This window comes from Nothobranchius furzeri, chromosome 8 (assembly GCF_043380555.1).
Source record: "Nothobranchius furzeri strain GRZ-AD chromosome 8, NfurGRZ-RIMD1, whole genome shotgun sequence".
Classification (NCBI taxonomy): Eukaryota; Metazoa; Chordata; class Actinopteri; order Cyprinodontiformes; family Nothobranchiidae; genus Nothobranchius; species Nothobranchius furzeri.
The window spans coordinates 78483636-78504054 of record NC_091748.1 but is presented as its reverse complement, the minus strand read 5'-3'; the positions used below and the strand labels follow the sequence as shown (position 1 = coordinate 78504054).

The 20419-nt window shown below is 46.6% G+C and overlaps 1 protein-coding gene across 2 annotated transcripts in view; it reads right to left on the bottom strand.

Annotated features, from left to right (window-relative positions):
- The window catches only part of LOC107393091 (ephrin-A2), a 103634-nt gene that overhangs the window by 13003 nt on the left and 70212 nt on the right, over nt 1-20419 (bottom strand). For both annotated transcript variants that reach the window (XM_054751982.2, XM_015971254.3), the window contains one exon: nt 965-1257. In XM_054751982.2, coding sequence (XP_054607957.1) covers nt 965-1257 — 293 coding nt within the window. The remainder of the gene's footprint in view (nt 1-964; nt 1258-20419) is intronic.

The window sequence follows — 20419 nt, the reverse complement described above, 5'->3', positions numbered from 1 at the left end:
CACGCACGCGCACACACACACACACACACACACACACACACACACACACACACACACACACACACACACACACACACACACACACACTCATTAAGTGTCATTTAAAACAAACTGTGCGTCTGTCTCTGCTGGAGGCCTTTCAGACCAAACGAGCCACAATTTAGGGAATGTTTTCCAGCTTGGATGACAAATTATGTCCCGACAAAACCAAACGCCTGCAGCTTGTGTTTCTGTGGGTTTGTGACCCGTCTGACCCGAGCTGTAGGCCTGCTGAGCGGCTGATGTTGGATTCAGACGGTCACTGTGTCACATCAGGTCTTCAGACAGGACCGTCCTGTAGCGCACCAACACTTGTTAGTGTTTCCGCGTGAATCTTCTGTTCCGGTCCTGATTTATGGTTGGCGTCCCCTTCTGAAGCTGTGGGAACAGCCCGTGACTCGTTCACTGCCAATGGCGACTAAAGCCCTTCCATTAGAGCAAGCCTCTGATTGGTGGGTAGAATCAGCCCACATGGGCTTAAGGCAAGGATGTGTGGAATCAACCGGGCCAGGCTGGGGCCGACTGGGGCTACCCGGCCCGGGCCGACCCGGTACAGATGGGAATGGCCCATAAACCCATACTCTGGTAATACTCTGTACTCACAGATGTACTCTGGTAGTATTCTGTACTCACAGATGTACTCTGTTAGTATTACATATCTAAACCTATACTCTGGTAGTACTCTGTACTCACAGATGTACTCTGGTAGTATTCTGTACTCACAGATGTACTCTGTTAGTATTACGTATCTAAACCTATACTCTGGTAGTACTCTGTACTCACAGATGTACTCTGTTAGTATTACTTATCTAAACCTATACTCTGGTAGTACTCTGTACTCACAGATGTACTCTGGTAGTATTCTGTACTCACAGATGTACCCTTGAAGTAGTACTCACAGATGTACCCTTGAAGTAGTACTCACAGATGTAGTAGTATTCGTGTCCTGGACGGAACTCGAAGCCCAGGCTGAAGGGCGTGAAAAGCTGGAATTTCTCTGAGAACTTGAGCGGTCCGTTTGGACTCTGCGGTCGGTTGCACTCCCACCGTTTGAAGCCGTTCCTGTAGTGGTTGCAGGTCATGTAGCCATCGTAGTTCACCATGTACAGAACGTAGTGCTCCATGCGCTCGGCAGACTCCGCCCCCTCGTAGTGAGGACAATAGATGTCCAGGTAGTCGTTGATCGCCACTTCCACCGTGTAGTCGCCCCGGAAGAACCTGAAAAAATTTTACATCTTTAGATTTGGAAGACATGTCCAAATGTGTGTGTGTGTGTGTGTGTGTGTGTGTGTGTGTGTGTTTGTGTGTGTGTGTGTGTGTGTATAACATTAAATCTACACATTGTTACGTAACCAAAGGGTCAATTTTCACCATCTAATCGACCACAAGTTAGCCTTCATCTACAGACATAAACCCACTCTCTGTCCGGCCTCCAAATCCAGGAAGTTCTGCTCGGTGCTTGTTTGCATACAAGAAGACATGAAACTGTCAAGGTCTCCTGCAAAGGTCCTGCAGTCTCTGTGTAAAAGCCAGACTGCTGATTCCTCACCCTGAATAAAACCCAAACCTACTTGGCGCTCCTACAGGACTTTACGACTCATAAGCTTAAATAATCACACGTGTGTGTGAATGAACAAGATGTTTAAATCAAAGGTTTGAATAACCTGTTCTTAAACCAATGATGGCTTTAAAGTGGATATAGCTCTTACAAAGATCCATTTCAGATCTTATGATCAGTTTGTGTTGATTTAACAAGTTAATCAATATTTACACTCATACACATTACAATAAGACACTAATTAATGTAATATTCACCTCACAGAAGGGTTTAAAATGTTCTCATTCACAAAGCATTAAACACCTTTGTATCTGAAGAAGGCGTGGCTTCTGAGGAATGTTTGGTAAGCCCCCAAGACATGGCACGTTCTGATTCGCCAGAATTTATAAGCAGTGAGTTTATTAAAACAAGAATTGCTTCCTGATTAGTTCAGTTTCTAGCTGACTCTCCAACAGGCCAATTTGGGAACAAGCATTTTTGAAACCATCTTCTCCTTTGACCTCCAGTCAAAGTCTCTCTGCAACGCTGCGGCTGAGATCAGACAACCGGCTCTTCTAAGAGCCAAACAAGCAGCCTTAGATGCAAACAAGCGTTCCAGCTTCCTGCCGTCACCTGGAGGGATCTCAGACTAGACGGGTCCTATCAGAGCTATCTACGGGTTCCTGATATCAGAGGTCCACTCCACTGGCAGTGCCCATCTTGACCCCCTGGATCTAACGACAATCTCCACACAAAGGGCGCGTAGACTTGGCACAGATTGCGTCAGACGGTTTTTAAATAAACAACTCTCTAGTTATAAACAAACAACAAATTATTTTACAGCCCAGACTTCACAAACCCTCTCAGATACAAAGAATGGTTTTGCTAGCACATCTAGCTTCCATTGCAACATTTCACACATCACATTAAATCACCTCATGTCCATTACATCACATCTCATTATTCATATCTTGTCATGTATAAATTATTAGTTTAGGAAAAATAATTAACTTCATTTCATAAACTATGTACTGACTCTGTCTGAATTAATACGAAGCGTGTTTATGATCCCTGAAGAAGCAAAGAACCCCAGAATCTTCTGATTAAACATTCAAAGATCATCAGGTTGATATTTCATATTTATGAGGAATCATCACATCTTAAATGGTAAATGTTATTGTTTAGAGTATAAATGTACTCTCTCTCTTTGGCTAAACTGTAAATTCAGACCATCATAAAAAATAAATTCCTACCAAAATAAAAGCCAGGAGCAGAAATCTCCACTGTAACGTGTCAGAATCCCGTAGATGTTCCTGAATCTGTTCATCAGCATTCCTGTTAGATTTTTCCTGCCTGCTTTAACCCTCCCACTGTCCTCAAGGGTGACCCCGCCAGGAAAGTTGACCATTGAGCAGGGTTGATGGTTTATCCCTTGAGGTCCACGTGGCAGGAGTGAGGAGTGAGCACCACCTCACCCCTGCCACGTGGACCTCAAGGGATCAACCATCAACCCTGCTCAATGGTCAACTTTCCTGGCGGGGTCACCCTTGAGGACAGTGGGAGGGTTAACTTGATTTTTAATCTTTCCTCTGATTGGCTAGCACCAGCACGATTCTACCACTGACTCTGCTCTGCAACGTTGATGTTTTACCTCCACAAGTAACACAAGCCTGGAGGAGTTGTGCCGTGTAGTGGAGTTGCTAACGCTAACAGTTAGCTTCTGCTAGCTGAGACATTCTCTGCTGTTTTCTGGACACTAAACCAACAACAGCCTTCCCCTGGGTGAGTCCATGAATGTTAGGTGACTGTGTGATGCAGATCCGTCAGGATTGTCTAATCCTAGAGTTTCACCGTCAGACGCTAACGCAGGAGACAGGTGTAGGAGACTATGTTGAACTTGATCCTTAAAATTATTTAAAAAAAAAAAACAGATCCCAGATGGCTGATTTAGTAAAAATAAAATGTTTAACTCCAAACTGTCTGAACCTGCAGGAGCTCCAAGGTTCACAGAGATGGGATTGTTAGTAAAATAAAAGGATCTTCTGGTTTGGGGTAATTCATTCCATGCTGGACTCCAGAACTCCACACATGGAAGCGATTGATCACCGGCCGGCTGCGTGTGTTTTCCTCCAAACCCCAAGAGGCAGAAATTAATCAAAGCCGAGCGTTTATCAGGGCGTGTGGGTGTTTACAGAAGGGAGATGTGAGTCGCAGCTGGACACACTTCCTGTCTGCCTCTCAGAAACACTCGCCTAAAGTCGGCTCCGCTCGGCCTGTTCAGGTGGCGCAAACGCAGAAATAAGGGCAATATCGGTGACGTCGAAGCGCCCATCGAACACTAAACCCACTTCACAGAAATTAAAATAAACTTTTATTCCCCAAAACATTTAAAGCGCTTTCAAAACAGAGTCTGGGAAGCTGAAGCAGATGAAAACTAAGGATGCAACGATACCACTTTTTCCCAAACCGATACTTGGATCTGAGTACTCGCCGATACAGAATACTGATACAGATACTTCTACCACATAAAATAATGCAATGATTTGGAATACAGGTTTTATTTTCTTCTCTGTTTTCAACAGGAAAAGACTGTGAGGTAGATAAAAAGTAAAATATGTTAATATAATTTATCACAAAACTAAAATATTAGATGAACAGAAATGACAAGTTACAGTTAAGTAACTTTCAAGCAACTGCATTGGTATCAGTTACGGTATCTGTTAATTATTACCGATACTGGTATCGGAATCAGTATCGGCACTGAAACCGGTATCGGTGCATCCCTAATGAAAACATCTGTACGATAACAAGTGATGTTGGGTCGATGCAGCCGAGCTTCAGGGTCCTGTTTAGGAAAAAATCTGAATAATGAGAATAAAGTTTTATTCTGGGACTCTCCCGACATGAGTTAAATAACCATAAGAAAACAAAATAAATACAACAACAACAATAGCCTAACATTAACAGAACAAGGAGGACTGATACTCTTATTGTGAAAAGAAAAGGAAGAGCTTTGGGTTCTACTGTGGATGCCCGCCGCTGCAGGGGTGCTAAAGGGGCCCAAACACCCCCTAGTGGCTGGTTTCAGAAACACTTTGATGGTTTTAGTTTTAAAATCAGCTACAGATCATAAAAATTCCAGATTTTGTAGGTTTGAGCAACAGAGAAAAACACTGGCTTGATGCCTGTGAGCTGTTTCACAAACCCAGGACCCTCACTTCACCACATCTCGTTTCTTAACTGCTTTAAAGATTCAATTAAGAAGTTTAGGAGCCACAAATTAAACACGTTGCTTGTAAAAACACCAGTTAGCTGTGAGGTGAACCGTCTCCTCATCAGACCACTAATGTTGGAGGGAAAAGCCGCCGAGCTGTGAGATGAGCTGGAAAATGACTCGTCCTAAGCCAAGTGCTGGTATTAAAAAGTTTAACGGCATCAGAACCGAGTCTGGAGAAGACGACTGAGGAAAGGTCCGGATTAATCAGCTGGAGGGGCCACTCTTCCAGTTTCCTTCATTCAGTCGGGTTTTGTTCAGGTTTAAAGACTAAAAAAACTCAGCGAGTCAGAAGAAGTTTGGATCAGAACCCTGAGAGATTACAGGAACATCTGGATGTAGCCGAACATTCTCATTACTCAGTTTGAACGGTAACAGCTCCTCTTTGTGTGGTGATGAGGAACCCCAGAGACAAACTAATGAGCTAGAGGGTGGAACACACACACACACACACACACACACACACACACACACACACACACACACACACACACACACACACACACACACACACACACACACACACACACACACACACACACACACACACACACACACACACACACAGGACCCCACCCACCTGGGACTCAATGTCAGAGGAAACAAGTGCTCCCCGGAGAGCAGCCCAGTACCTGCAGATCAGGGAGGAGCCTCACCTCTGTAACCAATCATCACCCTAAAGCTCCTCTTGCCTCCTCTCCTCATGTCCTCTCCTCTCCTCTCCTCTCCTCATGTACTCCTCTCTCCTCTCCTCTCCTCTCCTCAGCTCCTCCTCTCCTCATGTCCTCCTCTCCTCTCCTCATGTCCTCCTCTCTCCTTTCCTCATGTCCTCCTCTCCTCTCCTCATGTCCTCCTCTCCTCATGTACTCCTCTCTCCTCTCCTCTCCTCTCCTCAGCTCCTCCTCTCCTCATGTCCTCTCCTCTCCTCTCCTCATGTCCTCCTCTCCTCTCCTCATGTCCTCCTCTCTCCTCCTCATGTCCTTCTCTCTCCTTTCCTCATGTCCTCCTCTCCTCTCCTCATGTCCTCCTCTCTCCTCCTCATGTCCTCCTCTCTCCTTTCCTCATGTCCTTTTCCCTCCTCATGTCCTCCTCTCTCCTCCTCATGTCCTCCTCTCCTCTCCTCATGTCCTCCTCTCCTCTCCTCATGTCCTCCTCTCCTCTCCTCATGTCCTCCTCTCTCCTCCTCATGTCCTCCTCTCCTCTCCTCATGTCCTCCTCTCCTCTCCTCATGTCCTCCTCTCCTCTCCTCATGTCCTCCTCTCTCCTCCTCATGTCCTCCTCTCTCCTCCTCATGTCCTTCTCTCTCCTCTCCTATACTCTCCTTAGCTCCTCCTCTCCTCATGTCCTCCTCTCTCCTTTCCTCATGTCCTTCTCTCTCCTCATGTCCTCTGCTCTCCTCTCCTCATGTCCTCCTCTCTCCTCTCCTATCCTCTCCTCAGCTCCTCCTATACTCATGTCCTCCGCTCTCCTCTCCTCATGTCCTCCTCTCTCCTCTCCTATCCTCTCCTCAGCTCCTCCTATACTCATGTCCTCCGCTCTCCTCTCCTCATGTCCTCCTCTCTCCTCTCCTATCCTCTCCTCAGCTCCTCCTATACTCATGTCCTCCGCTCTCCTCTCCTCATGTCCTCCTCTCCTCTCCTCATGTCCTCCTCTCTCTGCTCCTCATGTCCTCCTCTCCTCTCCTATCCTCTCCTTAGCTCCTCCTCTCCTCATGTCCTCCTCTCCTATCCTCTCCTCAGCTCCTCCTATACTCATGTCCTCCGCTCTCCTCTCCTCATGTCCTCCTCTCCTCTCCTCATGTCCTCCTCTCCTCTCCTCATGTCCTCCTCTCTCTTCTCCTCAGCTCCTCCTATACTCATGTCCTCCTCTCCTCTCCTCATGTCCTCCTCTCTCCTCTCCTCAGCTCCTCCTATACTCATGTCCTCTGCTCTCCTCTCCTCATGTCCTCCTCTCCTCTCCTCATGTCCTCCTCTCTCTGCTCCTCATGTCCTCCTCTCTCCTCTCCTCAGCTCCTCCTATACTCATGTCCTCCTCTCCTCTCCTCATGTCCTCCTCTCTCCTCTCCTCAGCTCCTCCTATACTCATGTCCTCCTCTCCTCTCCTCATGTCCTCCGCTCTCCTCTCCTCATGTCCTCCTCTCCTCTCCTCATGTCCTCCTCTCTCCTCTCCTCAGCTCCTCCTATACTCATGGCCTCCTCTCCTCTCCTCATGTCCTCCTCTCTCCTCTCCTCAGCTCCTCCTATACTCATGTCCTCCTCTCTCCTCTCCTCATGTCCTCCGCTCTCCTCTCCTCATGTCCTCCTCTCCTCTCCTCATGTCCTCCGCTCTCCTCTCCTCATGTCCTCCTCTCCTCTCCTCATGTCCTCCTCTCTCCTCTCCTCAGCTCCTCCTATACTCATGTCCTCCTCTCCTCTCCTCATGTCCTCCGCTCTCCTCTCCTCATGTCCTCCTCTCCTCTCCTCATGTCCTCCTCTCTCCTCTCCTCATGTCCTCCGCTCTCCTCTCCTCATGTCCTCCTCTCCTCTCCTCATGTCCTCCGCTCTCCTCTCCTCATGTCCTCCTCTCCTCTCCTCATGTCCTCCTCTCTCTGCTCCTCATGTCCTCCTCTCTCCTCTCCTCAGCTCCTCCTATACTCATGTCCTCCTCTCTCCTCTCCTATCCTCTCCTCAGCTCCTCCTATACTCATGTCCTCCTCTCTCCTCTCCTATCCTCTCCTCAGCTCCTCCTATACTCATGTCCTCCTCTCTCCTCTCCTATCCTCTCCTCAGCTCCTCCTATACTCATGTCCTCCTCTCTCCTTTCATCAGCTCCTCATGTCCTCCTCATGCCTCAGCCCCGGCCTCACGGTAGAGGCGTTACAGCCTAGAAGACAGAAGGTAGCAGAGTCGCTCAACCGCCGTTTTCTGGCTGAAGGTTCCCGCCAACATCCGTTAGCTTCGGTTAGTTCTGTTAGCTCGTAGCTAGATCTGTTATTTCTGCGCAAATAAAAACTCTGGCTTGTGGTTTGTGTTTCACCTGTTTGAGAATCGGTGATTCATCAGTAAATAGTTGAGTCAGGAGCTTTCAGCGAGTCGCTGAATCTGCAGCAGCGAAGTCGAACAAACAGAATCCTGCAGTTTGTTTGAATTTGTGCCGTAAACTTCGATTTGGTCCTCCAGCTGCTGCTGGTGTCATTTACACCGTTCACACAAACCCGCCTAACGCTGACAGATGCAGCGACCCATCCTTCAGAAACAAACTAATCAAACTTCACATCCCTGTGAATATTCACGTAGTTTCAGAGACGGGGGGGGGGGGGGGGGGGGGGGGGTCCAATTAACGGAGCCAATTCTGATTCTGGTAATGAGGTTTGCTCTCGCTGATTTGGTTTCGTTTTGGTCCTGATTAGCCGAGCCGCGTTGGTAATCACAGCTCATTTCTGATTCAGCTGTGTGTGTGTGTGTGTGTGTGTGTGGGTGGGGGGGGTCATCTAATTAGAAACGTATTAAATCAAACTGATTTGGTTTGATTCGGGTGCCGAAACGTGGAAGCGAGCCGCTTCACTTCATCTGATCACCGACCTTTTTAGGAAGTTCCATTCAAGACTTCTGTTCTTCTAGTTTGAGTTCAGTAACGAGAGAACGCAGCAGGTCCTGAACGTGTCATTAAGAGGAGCGATGACGTTTCATTTCTGCTTCTGGGGAAAGACTGCAGCACTGCTGCGGGCGCTCACACCTCTCCATCACGCTCAGTAGAAACGAGACTAAAGCATCACGAGAAAAACTAAAAGTTGTTGCATCCTAAGCCTAAATGTTCTACCTAAAGTTGGACGGATCCATTAAGCTGAGGCTTTACGGCCCAGATGAAACTTCTTAGGGTCATAAAACCTACTTTGCACCAGAAGTTGTTTTCACTGAACCACAGCGCTGATTATTCCCATCTGACCTGAACGCAGCAGCGGTTCTGGCCTGATTGAGTTTGGGCTGGGCGGATGGGAGCAGCTGAAGGAGCATCCTGCTGCCTGAAAGCGATCCGGATGAGGAGAGAGGACGGAGAGATGCTCCTCTCCTCCGCCGCGCCCTCTTTGTCTTTTCTAACACCATTAGCAAAGTGCATGCTAACCCAGTTAGCTGAGGGATCGGGTGACGCTAACGGCTCAGAGAGGAGGCGATGCGTTCACTGAACTCTGTCCCCTCAGTTCTCACATCATTACTCATCACTCTAATGGACCGAGGCTCTCCGTCTGTCCCGGCGGGGTGACCCGGGTCACCACCTCCATCAGCATTAGCATCTTCTTTAAAGGGCCAAAGACGGCCTGATTAATTGATTGAAAGACAGGAAATTAAGTTTCAAGCTTTAATGGCAAAGAATACCGCTGCCAGCGCTGGAAGCAGAAGATAACACAAAAGTTCTGGGTCAGTTCAGGACAACTACCCGACGACGTGCCAGGCCACAGGAAAACAGGTAAATAAGATAAATTTAAAACCTAAGTGAATAAAGAACAGGTAAAAAGACAGGAAGCAGCAGAGGAAATCAGGTCAAAGCAGCAGGAAATGGGTAAAGCACTGGGAAACGCTGGAGAAGAACAGTTAGGAAAACCAGGACCTCCTGGTCCAAACAGGAAGAAATTCAGGACTAAATGTGATGAAAACCCTGCAGGAACAAAACGTGGAACCAGAACCACACAGAACAAGACCATAACGGTCCTAAAGTACCAGGATGAGTTCTCCACACGCCCGCTTGTCTTGTTGTGATTTACGGTTTAATCTGTGCAGGTCTGAAGGTCAGGTGGATTGGATCCAGGTCCGGTGTGGACGGGTCAAGGTGATTCGTCAGAGGTCCTGACAGACGAGATAAGAGCGGCTCTCTAACACGAACGGAGGAGACCTGCTGCTGACAGATTGACGAGCAGATCTCCTCAGAAACAATCAGCTCAGAGTCAACGTGAGAAGGTTTATTCAGCTCAGGTGGTCTGATCTTCAGCTCCGGCACCGGACCGGAGAACACCTGGACCGGCTCCAACGCGTCACATGGAGGCGTTCAAATTGTATTTGTGGTCAAAAAGAGTATTTGAGAAATTAGGACTGAGGTTAAGGCCGTTGGTGGTTCACTCGTGGTTCCTCAGAGCAACAGAATCACCAACAACAGATTTAGCTCTCCAACTAAAATCAAAGTATATGTGTTCAAATACCAACCACCAATCCAGAGACATCCGGAGAGGCACAGCAAATCAGGAGCTATTTCCTGCCTTGGTCGGACTTTGGCAGCACGGTTCCTGACTGGCTGTAAGAGGGAGCACATCGCTCCAGTGCTGGCCCAGCTTCACTGGCTCCCAGCTGAGTACCGGGTTGGGTTAGGTCTTGCTCCATGAGAACTCCTGGAAGTCCCGTGCTCAAACGCAGACGTTTAGTTTAGTGGATGCATCGGCGACATCTAGAGGCTAAACTAGGCTCTACCTGGCTGCTGACCAGCTGGTTAGAGGATTAAAACCAAAACAGCTTTAAATCAGAGCTGCAGCACTAGGATGCTCCCCAGCTCTGCTTTTGGAGCTCAGAGCTTCTGCTGCACGGACATGGACGATGACATCATTCAAACATAACTTCGGTTATTGAGTTAGAGTTAATGACGGATCAGGATTTTCCCACCGCAGCTGCAGAGAGCAGCTTTATTATTCCCGCCCCTCCATCACCTGATCGATGCCCTCCGGAGATACGCTGCCGTCCTTTGTGTGTTAACGTAACGCGACTCTGTCCTGACAGGCCAGCCGACAATACCCGCAGTGTTTCCCCCGGCTGCAGACAAGAAGCTACAAGCTGCAAGACAAAACTATCTGATTTGCTGTCCGAACACCTGATCCCACCAGCTGAAAACACACACACACACACACACACACACACACACACACACACACACACACACACACACACACACACACACACACACGCACACACACACACTCGCAGAGTAAAGAGAAACCTTCATCCTGTCCCCACCGTGTTACACTATTTAAATCTAAACAAGCCCGATCCAGAGGAGATAAAATAACACAGTTGATTCACAGACCACCAGGAATTAGACCACACCCACTCTGGGCTTTGGGTCAGAACCTCGATTCTGACAAGGAAAATAAAAGAGGGTGAAAGCAGGCAAAACACTGGATCCGACCCATCAGAACCAGAACGAGCTTTATAGCCAAGTCGGTTTTACACTCATGGTAACTCAGTTTGGTCCAGGAGGAACATGACACACACACACACACACACATGCGTACACACACACATGCGTACACACACACATGCGTACACACACACATGCGTACACACACACATGCGTACACACACACAGTTAAAATGCACACACACACACACACTGTTAAAATGTGCCCACACACACACACACACACACACACACACACACACACACACACGCACGCACGCACACACACACTTATATGTACATGCTTGTATGGACCTCCACTGACTTGCATTCATTTGAGAGCCTCCACCATGCCTAACCCGTAACCAAAGCTGTTCTATTCCTAATCCTAATCTACACCCAAGGTTAAATCACACCACACCTGGAAAACAATGTTTAAGCCAGACGTTCCCACAATGTGGAAATGTCCACACACTCCAGGTGAAACCCTCCCACATCGTTGATGGTGCTTTTTTATTTCTATTCAACCAATCAGGAGTCTTTTTACTTCATTCTCCATTAATGTCACATGAATGATGTTAAGTGCTAACGAAGAACCACCTGCAGAACCTACAGACCCAGCCGGCAGAACTCTCAGCAGATCCCGGCGCTCCATGTGGAGCCCAGATTCCGGAGTTCTGTAAAGTTTGGAAAACATCGGATCATGTTAACGTGTTACACGCTGCACATGTTGCTGTAACACGACTCTGACATCTGCTATCGTTACCACAGCGACAAGTGTGTGTGTGTGTGTGTGTATGTGTGTGTGTGTGTGCGTGTGTGTGTGTGTGCATTTTAACAGTGTGTGTGTGAGTGTGTGTGTGTGTGCGCGCATTTTAACAGTGTGTGTGTGTGTGCATTTTAACAGTGTGTGTGTGAGTGTGTGTGTGTGTGTGTGTGCGCGCATTTTAACAGTGTGTGTGTGAGTGTGTGTGTGTGTGCGTGTGTGTGTGCATGTGCATTTGTAAATCAGTGTGTGTGTGTGTGTGTGTGTGTGTGTGTGTGTGTGTGTGTGTGCGTGTGTGCGTGTGTGTGTGCGTGTGTGTGTGTGCGTGTGTGTGTGTGTGTGTGTGTGTGTGTGCGTGTGTGTGTGTGTGTGTGTGTGTGTGTGTGTGCGTGTGTGTGTGTGTGTGTGTGTGCGTGTGTGCGTGTGTGTGTGTGTGCGTGTGTGTGTGTGTGTGTGCGTGTGTGTGTGTGTGTGTGTGTGTGTGTGTGTGTTTGCTCGGGAGCAAAGGGAGTCAGAGGATTACCCAGAATGCTTCAGTGTCTGTTGGATTTGAGCTTTTCAGACTAAAGGAAAGTGGCTCAGACTTCCAGAGTGCTGAGAGAAGGAAGCAGCATGGAGGGGTGGGGGCACTTACCCCCCAGCCCTATTGTTGACCCTGCCCCTCCCCCGTCTGCCTCCCCCCTCAGTTAGAGACAATAAAAACAATACCGGCTGCTGCTGCTTTGTGTTTTCTGATGTGAGAGGAGAAACCTGTCATCACGAACACACACCCATGAGGACCCCCCCCCCTCCCCACACACACACACACACACACACACACACACACACACACACACACACACACACACACACACACACACACACACACACACACACACACACACACACACACACACACACACACACACCACCACCACCACCACCCTGTGGTGTCATGTGGGTCAGGTGGCCCCTGTTGGCCTCGGGACCCCGCCTGGCCCACTATTATCTTCAGTCCTGTCAATCAAACAGGAGGAGGGTCGAGACGCAAAGTTTTAAACAAATAAAACAATTTCACGTTCCTCACTAAGAACACGAGAAGACATGTCTCACATTCCTGTAGGATTCCTTTTGGAACGCCGAGTTCGTTTCCTCCAAAACACGAACGCAAAGAAAGAAACCGACTGGAAAACCAAAAGAAAGTGAAGTTTTCCTGAAAGTTAAAGAACAGATTTTTCCTTTTCTTCCCGTTAATATGGATCTGAAAGGTGAGAACTGTCTCCCTGAAACCTGCTTCAGCGGAAAACAGGAACGGTTCAAATCCCAAAAACAGGAACGGTTCAAATCCCAAAAACAGGAAAGGTTAAAATCCCAAAAACAGGAAAGGTTCAAATCCCAAAAACAGGAACGGTTCAAATCCCAAAAACAGGAATGGTTCAAATCCCAAAAACAGGAACGGTTCCAATCCCATTTTAACAAAGAAAAGTTTCTTTGATGACATTTTTAAGTTCAAATTTATAGAATAAAAGTTTTGAATTTACAAAACAATGTTCAGACGTTTACAGTAAAAAAAAGGACTTCTTAAGATAATATTAGGATAATATTGAGATAAATATAAGGACTTTGTGCCATTTAAGAAAAACAGCAACAGTTAAAGCCTTAAAGGATTTAAGAGGTTAAAAAATTAAACACGTGGCAGAAAATCATTCCTGGCCTGACTAAGTATTTATCTGGAAGGTTTTTGTGTTTCTGGATCTGAAACTGGATTTGTGGCATTGCCTAAACGTTGGAATATTGTTAATTAAACGTAAACATTCACAGTTTAGCTTTATGAAAAACATCCCTGAGTTTTTCTGACTTCAACGTTTTATTTAAAGATGAACAGCTTCACTCTGGTAGCCCGTCTTTAAAATTAAACATTTTAGAAGTTGTCACAATTTTGACGCTTTTAAACATTTGAACCCCCCCCCCCCCCCCACACACACACACACACACACACACACACACACGAGGGGTGAAAAGTCAGAGACGTCTGATTTGTGATTTTATCTTGATGACCTTTCCTGACCTCTTGTTTTGAAGCCTTGACAGTTGTGAGAATAAACATAAACCTGACCTGAAGTACCTTTACTTCTCCTGCAGTACTAACAACCTTCTTGACTTCCTGCTCCGCTAACTGGACAGAAAATCCTGGAAGTCGGGTTGTGATCCGGAGGGATTTTGAGCGGGAACACGACTCCTCTCTCAGGGCCCCGTGCTGGTTTCTGTTCGGACGATCCGAGCTCATCGCGGAGAACCACTGCCGTCTTTCCTGCCAGCTGGCAGCCTCTTTATCACTTCTATTAGCTCCAGCCCGGCGTTGGCTCGCTGCCGCCGCGGCCGGCTGCCATTACACTTCACACTTCACAGTTGTGCTGTAGAAAATCCTGGAATTACAACCCTGCTCCCTCTGAAATCAGCTTACAGGGACCAACAGTTTAGACTCATTTCATCAAGTTCATACGGAGACGGAGGAAATGTGACCCTACGACCCCCCCCCCCTCCCCCCCTCCCACACACACACACACACACCTTCCCGACCCCTCCATCTTCACCGTGATAATCTCTCAGCAGAGTTCAAACATGCCACGGCTCTGCAGGCGCAGGCGGCTCTTTCTGTTTAGTTTGGTTGGAACTACGAACGTTTGGTTTGAGGTGGGAATCGGATTCTTGTTTGGGAGTGAAACAAAAACTGTGATTATTGCTGTCATGGAAACCAGGATCCAGACAAATCCAGACTCTAATGAAGAGAACTTCATCAGAACTCCTGAACAACATAAAACAAAGACCAACTAGGTGTGTTTGGACTGGATCTTGTGACGGAATCCTGGAGAGGATGGGAGGCCAGTTTGGGAATATTCAGCGTGCTCTGGGAAGGCTCCGAGTTCAACAGCTTGGACAGAAACGGTTTATGTGAAAGGAACATCATTCGTTCATAGCTCTGCTGTGACGGATTCTGAGAACCAGGACAGGATGAAGGAGGTCTGGATCAGGTCCTGAGTCCTGATGGAGCTGAAGCTCCGGATGTACTGGTCCAGTCAAACCCTAACCTCTGGTCCCGGATCCAGGGTTAATATTACTGACAAATTATTCTTTTTATTTTTGTGATGAATGAATATTTGCAAAGGAAAACAAAAAGTTAGACGTCCATAAAGACTAAATTATGTTTACGCTGTTGTCCACAGCGACCTCACATCAGTGCAGGTAAAACTCTAATAGACGCACCTGAAAACAATCCGTACATTTAGTTTACCTCCTCACATTCTTAGAGTAACACCTTTTAATGTTGTGATGGTATGATGTCATTTCCTGTCTGTTTACTAATATTTTCGGGAGGCTCAAACTGCCAGTGTTCACTTTGGCATTTTCCATTAATACGTTTTATTAAAACAATTATAAATATAAAGTTTTATTGACTCTGAAGTTCTCTTGTCGTGATTTGGCGTTTTATATATAAATAAACTTGGATTGAAATGTAGATTTTTCACATTTTCACACTTCCTCTACAGTTGTAGAGAATTATTGTATCTGAAGAATTTTAGTCAGAAACTAAAACTAAATAAACATTTCTCGTCCTAAGGAACGCTGCCTGGATCCACGTCTTCATATCCAGTTTTTCACTGCGTTGCAGTTCTGCCGTTGGTCAGTAGGGATGGGTACCTTTTGAATCGATCCGGTACTAATTCCCGGTACCTACGAATCGATACCGGTACTTAACGGTACCAATTTTCGATACTTTTGAGTGTTTATTATTTTAATTCTCTTTTATAATTAAATATATATTTTTCTCAATATATAACCATATTTGATAAATATCACGATAAATAACATTCAACTGTTTGTATTTTAACATCGTCCTTGTAGTTTTATAAGCTGATAATTAAACTGAAGCAAACATCTTTACTGTGAACTAAATTTACTGTGTATCTTCATTCCTTTTGCCGTCCTTTTTCTTTTGATTTTTCCTACTGGGAAGTTAGAATTTCCGAGGAGAAAGCGAACGCACCATTAGCTGGAAACAACGGTGGCAATGGAAGCTAACATATCAAGCTAACGTTATCTTTAACAGTTTATTTAGCTGCTGGAGCAGATTAAAACGATGATGCCTCACACTTAGATCGTTGTCGCTGGTTTCATCTTCACCCAATCACCCGTCACATTTAGTTAAGTGAAGCCAAACTTTAGAGCGCGTTCATGTTCTTCTAGTCAGAAATTCGGAGTTCCGAGGAGAAAGCGAACGCACCATTAGCGAAACGGAAGCTAACATATCAAGCTAACGTTATCTTAAACAGTTTATTTAGCTGCTGGAGCAGATTAAAACGATGATGCCTCACACTTAGATCGTTGTCGCTGGTTTCATCTTCACCCAGGTACCCATCACATTTAGTGAAGTGGACCCAAGCTTTAGCGTGCGTTCTTTCTACCATGCTGCTCTGTTTACAACTGGCTCGCAGCGACCGACGACAAAACGCTCTTGCGCATGCGCTGCTGTCTAGGCAAGTTCTCGTTATGAAGGACGGGTACCGAAACGAGGCACCGTTTGAAACGACGTGAATCGGTGCTCAGTCGGTACCTTAAAAAGTACCGAATTCGGTACCCATCCCTATCAGCAGGAGTCCCTGCTGAGAGATGTCTCCACACCGCAGGATCAGCACTAGAAGAAGAGTCTTTCATCTCGGCCGAGTTTCTGTCAGCTCTGAGGAATGTGTGTATTTGTAGCTTTTTCATTTAGATGTCAGAGTCTTAGTCAGAGGAGACGATGCTCCTCCTCATCCAGAGTGGCTCAGGCCTCCATCTGGGAGGTTTTCTAGACTCAGAACTCGATGGATACATCCTCTCCATTCTGGGAATGTGTTGGGATCCTCCGGGAGCATAAAGTGGGTAAGAAAATAAAAAGACGGACACAGAGATGACCTCGTTGGTGCTAAACTGACCTCCAGCCAGCTGCTTCCACAAAGTCAACAGAAGCTATGAATGAATGTCATCTTGTTCTTCCCAAATCCCAGCTCCTAATCGGAATAAAACACCAAATTCTCCCTAAAACAAACCTTTAATGGATCCAAACACAAAGACATGGACGAGTTTAACTTCACAAACCGCCGTTCAGATGTCCTCGTGTCAGAATGTGAGGTTTCACATACTTTTGATGTTTCCATTTCCTGTTTTCTTCTCCTCAGCTTCCTCCGGCTGGTCCCGGAGGCTGCAGCTGATTGGCTGTGATCTCAGTAGTGTGAACGAGGGATGAACAAGAACAGGAGTAAAAACAAAGATGGAGGGATACTTCTGGAAAAATCAGAGTTCCGAACATTTTCTTTTTCTGTGAAGGAAACTAAAATCTCTGTGTGGACGACCCGTCCCTCCCGTCTCAACTCCGACGCATCCTTGTGCAAAAACTAAATCAGATTTAGTCAAATTAACTTAAAATATTCCTAAAGTCAAATGATTTACATAATGGGGCTTTCAGCGTCTCCTCTGGGGAAGTGGAGTCTCGGTGTGACGATGTAATTAGATTACACAGCTTTCCTCGCGTCCCGTTGCCTGGCCGGCAGCAGCGGGAAGTTGGTACGAAGAGTTGCATGTTCCCAACTGCAGGAGGAGGAAACCGTCATCGCGCTTCATCCTCGGATTGTAAACAAACAAACAGCGTCTCACTCACACTCGTTAGGACCAAACAAACAAAATAAAAACGAAATACAGCGAAAAACAAAAACTACGAAGTCTAAAAACACGTCTAAAGCCTCCAGCGAGTTTCATGGGTTTGCTTTATTTGTAGGTTTTATTAACAGAACAAAGACGGAATCATGGAATCTTCCGGATGAATCCGGTCAATCACATAGAAAAGCGCAGGTTTGTTAAAAATGTGAATAAATGTCGGCATGAGTGGATTTTTCAGACTTGATCCTAAATTTGGTCAAAAACGAAGAATCAGAAGACTCAGTAGAAAGATTTCTATGATTTTGACACATTCTGTTTAGCAGGTATGCTTTTTTTTCCACAGGTGAAAGTTCACCTCATTCAGGCAATCCCGCGTCATGTAAAGCACGGCTGGAGATGGGAATAAACATGGAATCTCTTCATTTTTCAGACTGATGGTTTTCCCTGGAGGACACACGCCGGCAGGCCGAGGGGAGGAAGCCCTCGGCAGACGTGCAGGATTTACGCTTTTCATCATCAAGTTGATTAAAGAACAACAGTCAAAAATCTGCAGTTCGGCAAAGTTGTTCAAACAAACAAACAAATAAATAAATAAATGAGAACCCGAAACAGTGAGCTAGCATTAGCTGATGTGTGTTTATTTATTAACGGCGGCCTCCATGGAACAAGATGATTTACTGTGAAACCTTTAAGAAGTCTCGCCTCCACGACGTTCGAGAATAATTCTGATGACATTTTATGTTTATTCTACACCTGTTTTTATTCTATAGAGCCGCTGGTTTAAAAATGAAGAGCTTGGACTTCTGGGAGGGGCTTGCAGTAGAGCTGCTGCTCGGAGTAGAGCGTTGACAAGTGGGAGGGGTTCTTTGCTAATGTCCCTTATTGTGACATCACAAACGGATGAATGTTTTTATTCACATTTGAAGTGTTTTTAGAGACAGTAGAGACCCGCGTGGCAGCACAGACGGACGCTAAAGGTGAGCTTCATCCATTCATTTACTCATTCACTCATTCATTGACTCATAGGACTGTGAACTAGTGATGTGTTCAGGAATGAAACGGCTCTTAGAGCCGGCTCGTTGAAGTGACTGATCAGAATCGGCTCGTTCTCGGAGAAGCCGAATCGGAGTCATTTTTTTTCTCTTTTCTCGCTCTCTCTCTCTCTCTCTCTCTCCCTCTCTCTCCCTCTCTCTCCCTCTCTCTCCTTGTTTAAGCTGCACGTGATTGGTCAACTCCTCAATGAGCCCTCTGCTCTGCTCCTCTGTGTTTCTGAGGGAGGAGCAGGGGATAGGAAGTTGGAGCGGTGGGAGGAGGAGGAGGTGAAGCTCCAGAAAGGTGAAGACGTGAGTTAAAGCAGGAAATGCAGCCATATTTGGTCACATTTACCATCAGTAACAGCTCCTCCCGCTCAGGAAGAGTGCGGACGATGAAAAACAAAAATATCTTTTCAAGCAGGATCTACAAACGTTCCTGTGTGATTATCTCAGCTTTTCCACGTTGTTTACCTGTAAATAGTCAAGTTTTACGTACAGAGTTTGTTTTTGTAATTAAAGTGAGTTTTGTTGCTGTTTAGTGTTGGACAGTTAGAAGTTATTAAAGGGATACGATGCAACTTTTTCCTGTTTTAAATCATGTTCCTGAGCCAGTTTGTGCTAAATGAGCCTTTACAGGGTTAATGAGGTCACTCGGACCCACCGCCCTCTGCAGCCAGAATACCACACTTGCAACTTCAGAGTGGCGGGCCGCTGACCAGCTGACATACCTGGTGCTGTGGGCTGCTTCCAGCATGTTTTAGATCATGAGCACACCTGATTGGTTTAGCGATTAATCCCTTCTGCAGACGCTAACGAGGCTGGGGAGGCGCTTTACACAGAGATAATAACACATTTACATTATTTTCTGGTGATAGATGAGTTTAAAAATCAAGAAATGTGAGGAGCCGGTTCATTTTAGTGAGTCGAGCCGTAAGAACCGGTTCTCTTAAAAGTGCCAGAGTTCCCATCACTGGCGTCTACCTCCAGCAGTCATCAGGTGAGAGGCGGGGCTACACCTGGACAGACTGTAGTCCTAACTAATCAGATTAAAACCTCAGAGTTTCAGCCTCTAACCCAGGAAAGGGTTAGGGCCTCGTTTGTGAGAGGACAGAATCACGGCCGTGTCGGCTTCCCGGTGGCGGTCACGCCGTGAGCCTTAACGAGCTTAAATGAGCGGCCTCAGCTGAGATGAAACTTGTTGACTTCGGTGAAGGAGAAACAACCCGAGCTGAGCTCTCCCTCCAGAGCAGCTTTGAACGCAGCCCTGCGGCGGCCATGACGCCGGCCTCCCTCTCCGAGTAAAACACAGAACTCGTTAACACTTCAAAGCTCATCAGGTGGTGGCGGTGGGGGGGAGCGGGGGGTTAGAACAAACAGCGACATCGGTGACCTTCAACACGTTTGTTTGTCGTGGACTCATCAGAGGAAACCTGCTGCAGGGTTTTTCCGTGATTCATTTTCCCTTCAGAGCCCAGAACTTTCTCCTCGTTTCTTCTCCGGTCACATTTCTGTCTTTGTCCTGGTTTTCTTTTTGTTTTCATTCTGTTTCCATCCTCCACTTCCTCATCTGGTTATTCAGTTATGTCTTTTATTTTGAAAGGGCACACATGCTAAGCAGTAAGTGGTGTGAAATATAGAATGATTATGTCATTTAAGGAGAAACTGAGTGACTTTAAGGTGATTTTGTCTCTTCATCGGCCTTCGCCACGCTCCCAGACTCATATTTCTCCTCTTTTCTTTCCTTCTGTCCCTCCATTCATGTTCATCCGGCCACATCAGCACCGGTCGGCTCGTGGCTGCCGTCGCCACGGGAACAATGAACAGTGATGTGCAGCAAGCTGACGAAGAGGAGCAGACCACGAGGAAGAGGACAGCAGTGAGGAAGGCTGGAGGAGGGTGGAGAGAGGAAGAGGAGGAGGCTTGATTGGCAGACAGGTCCGGCCAATTGAGACGAACTACCA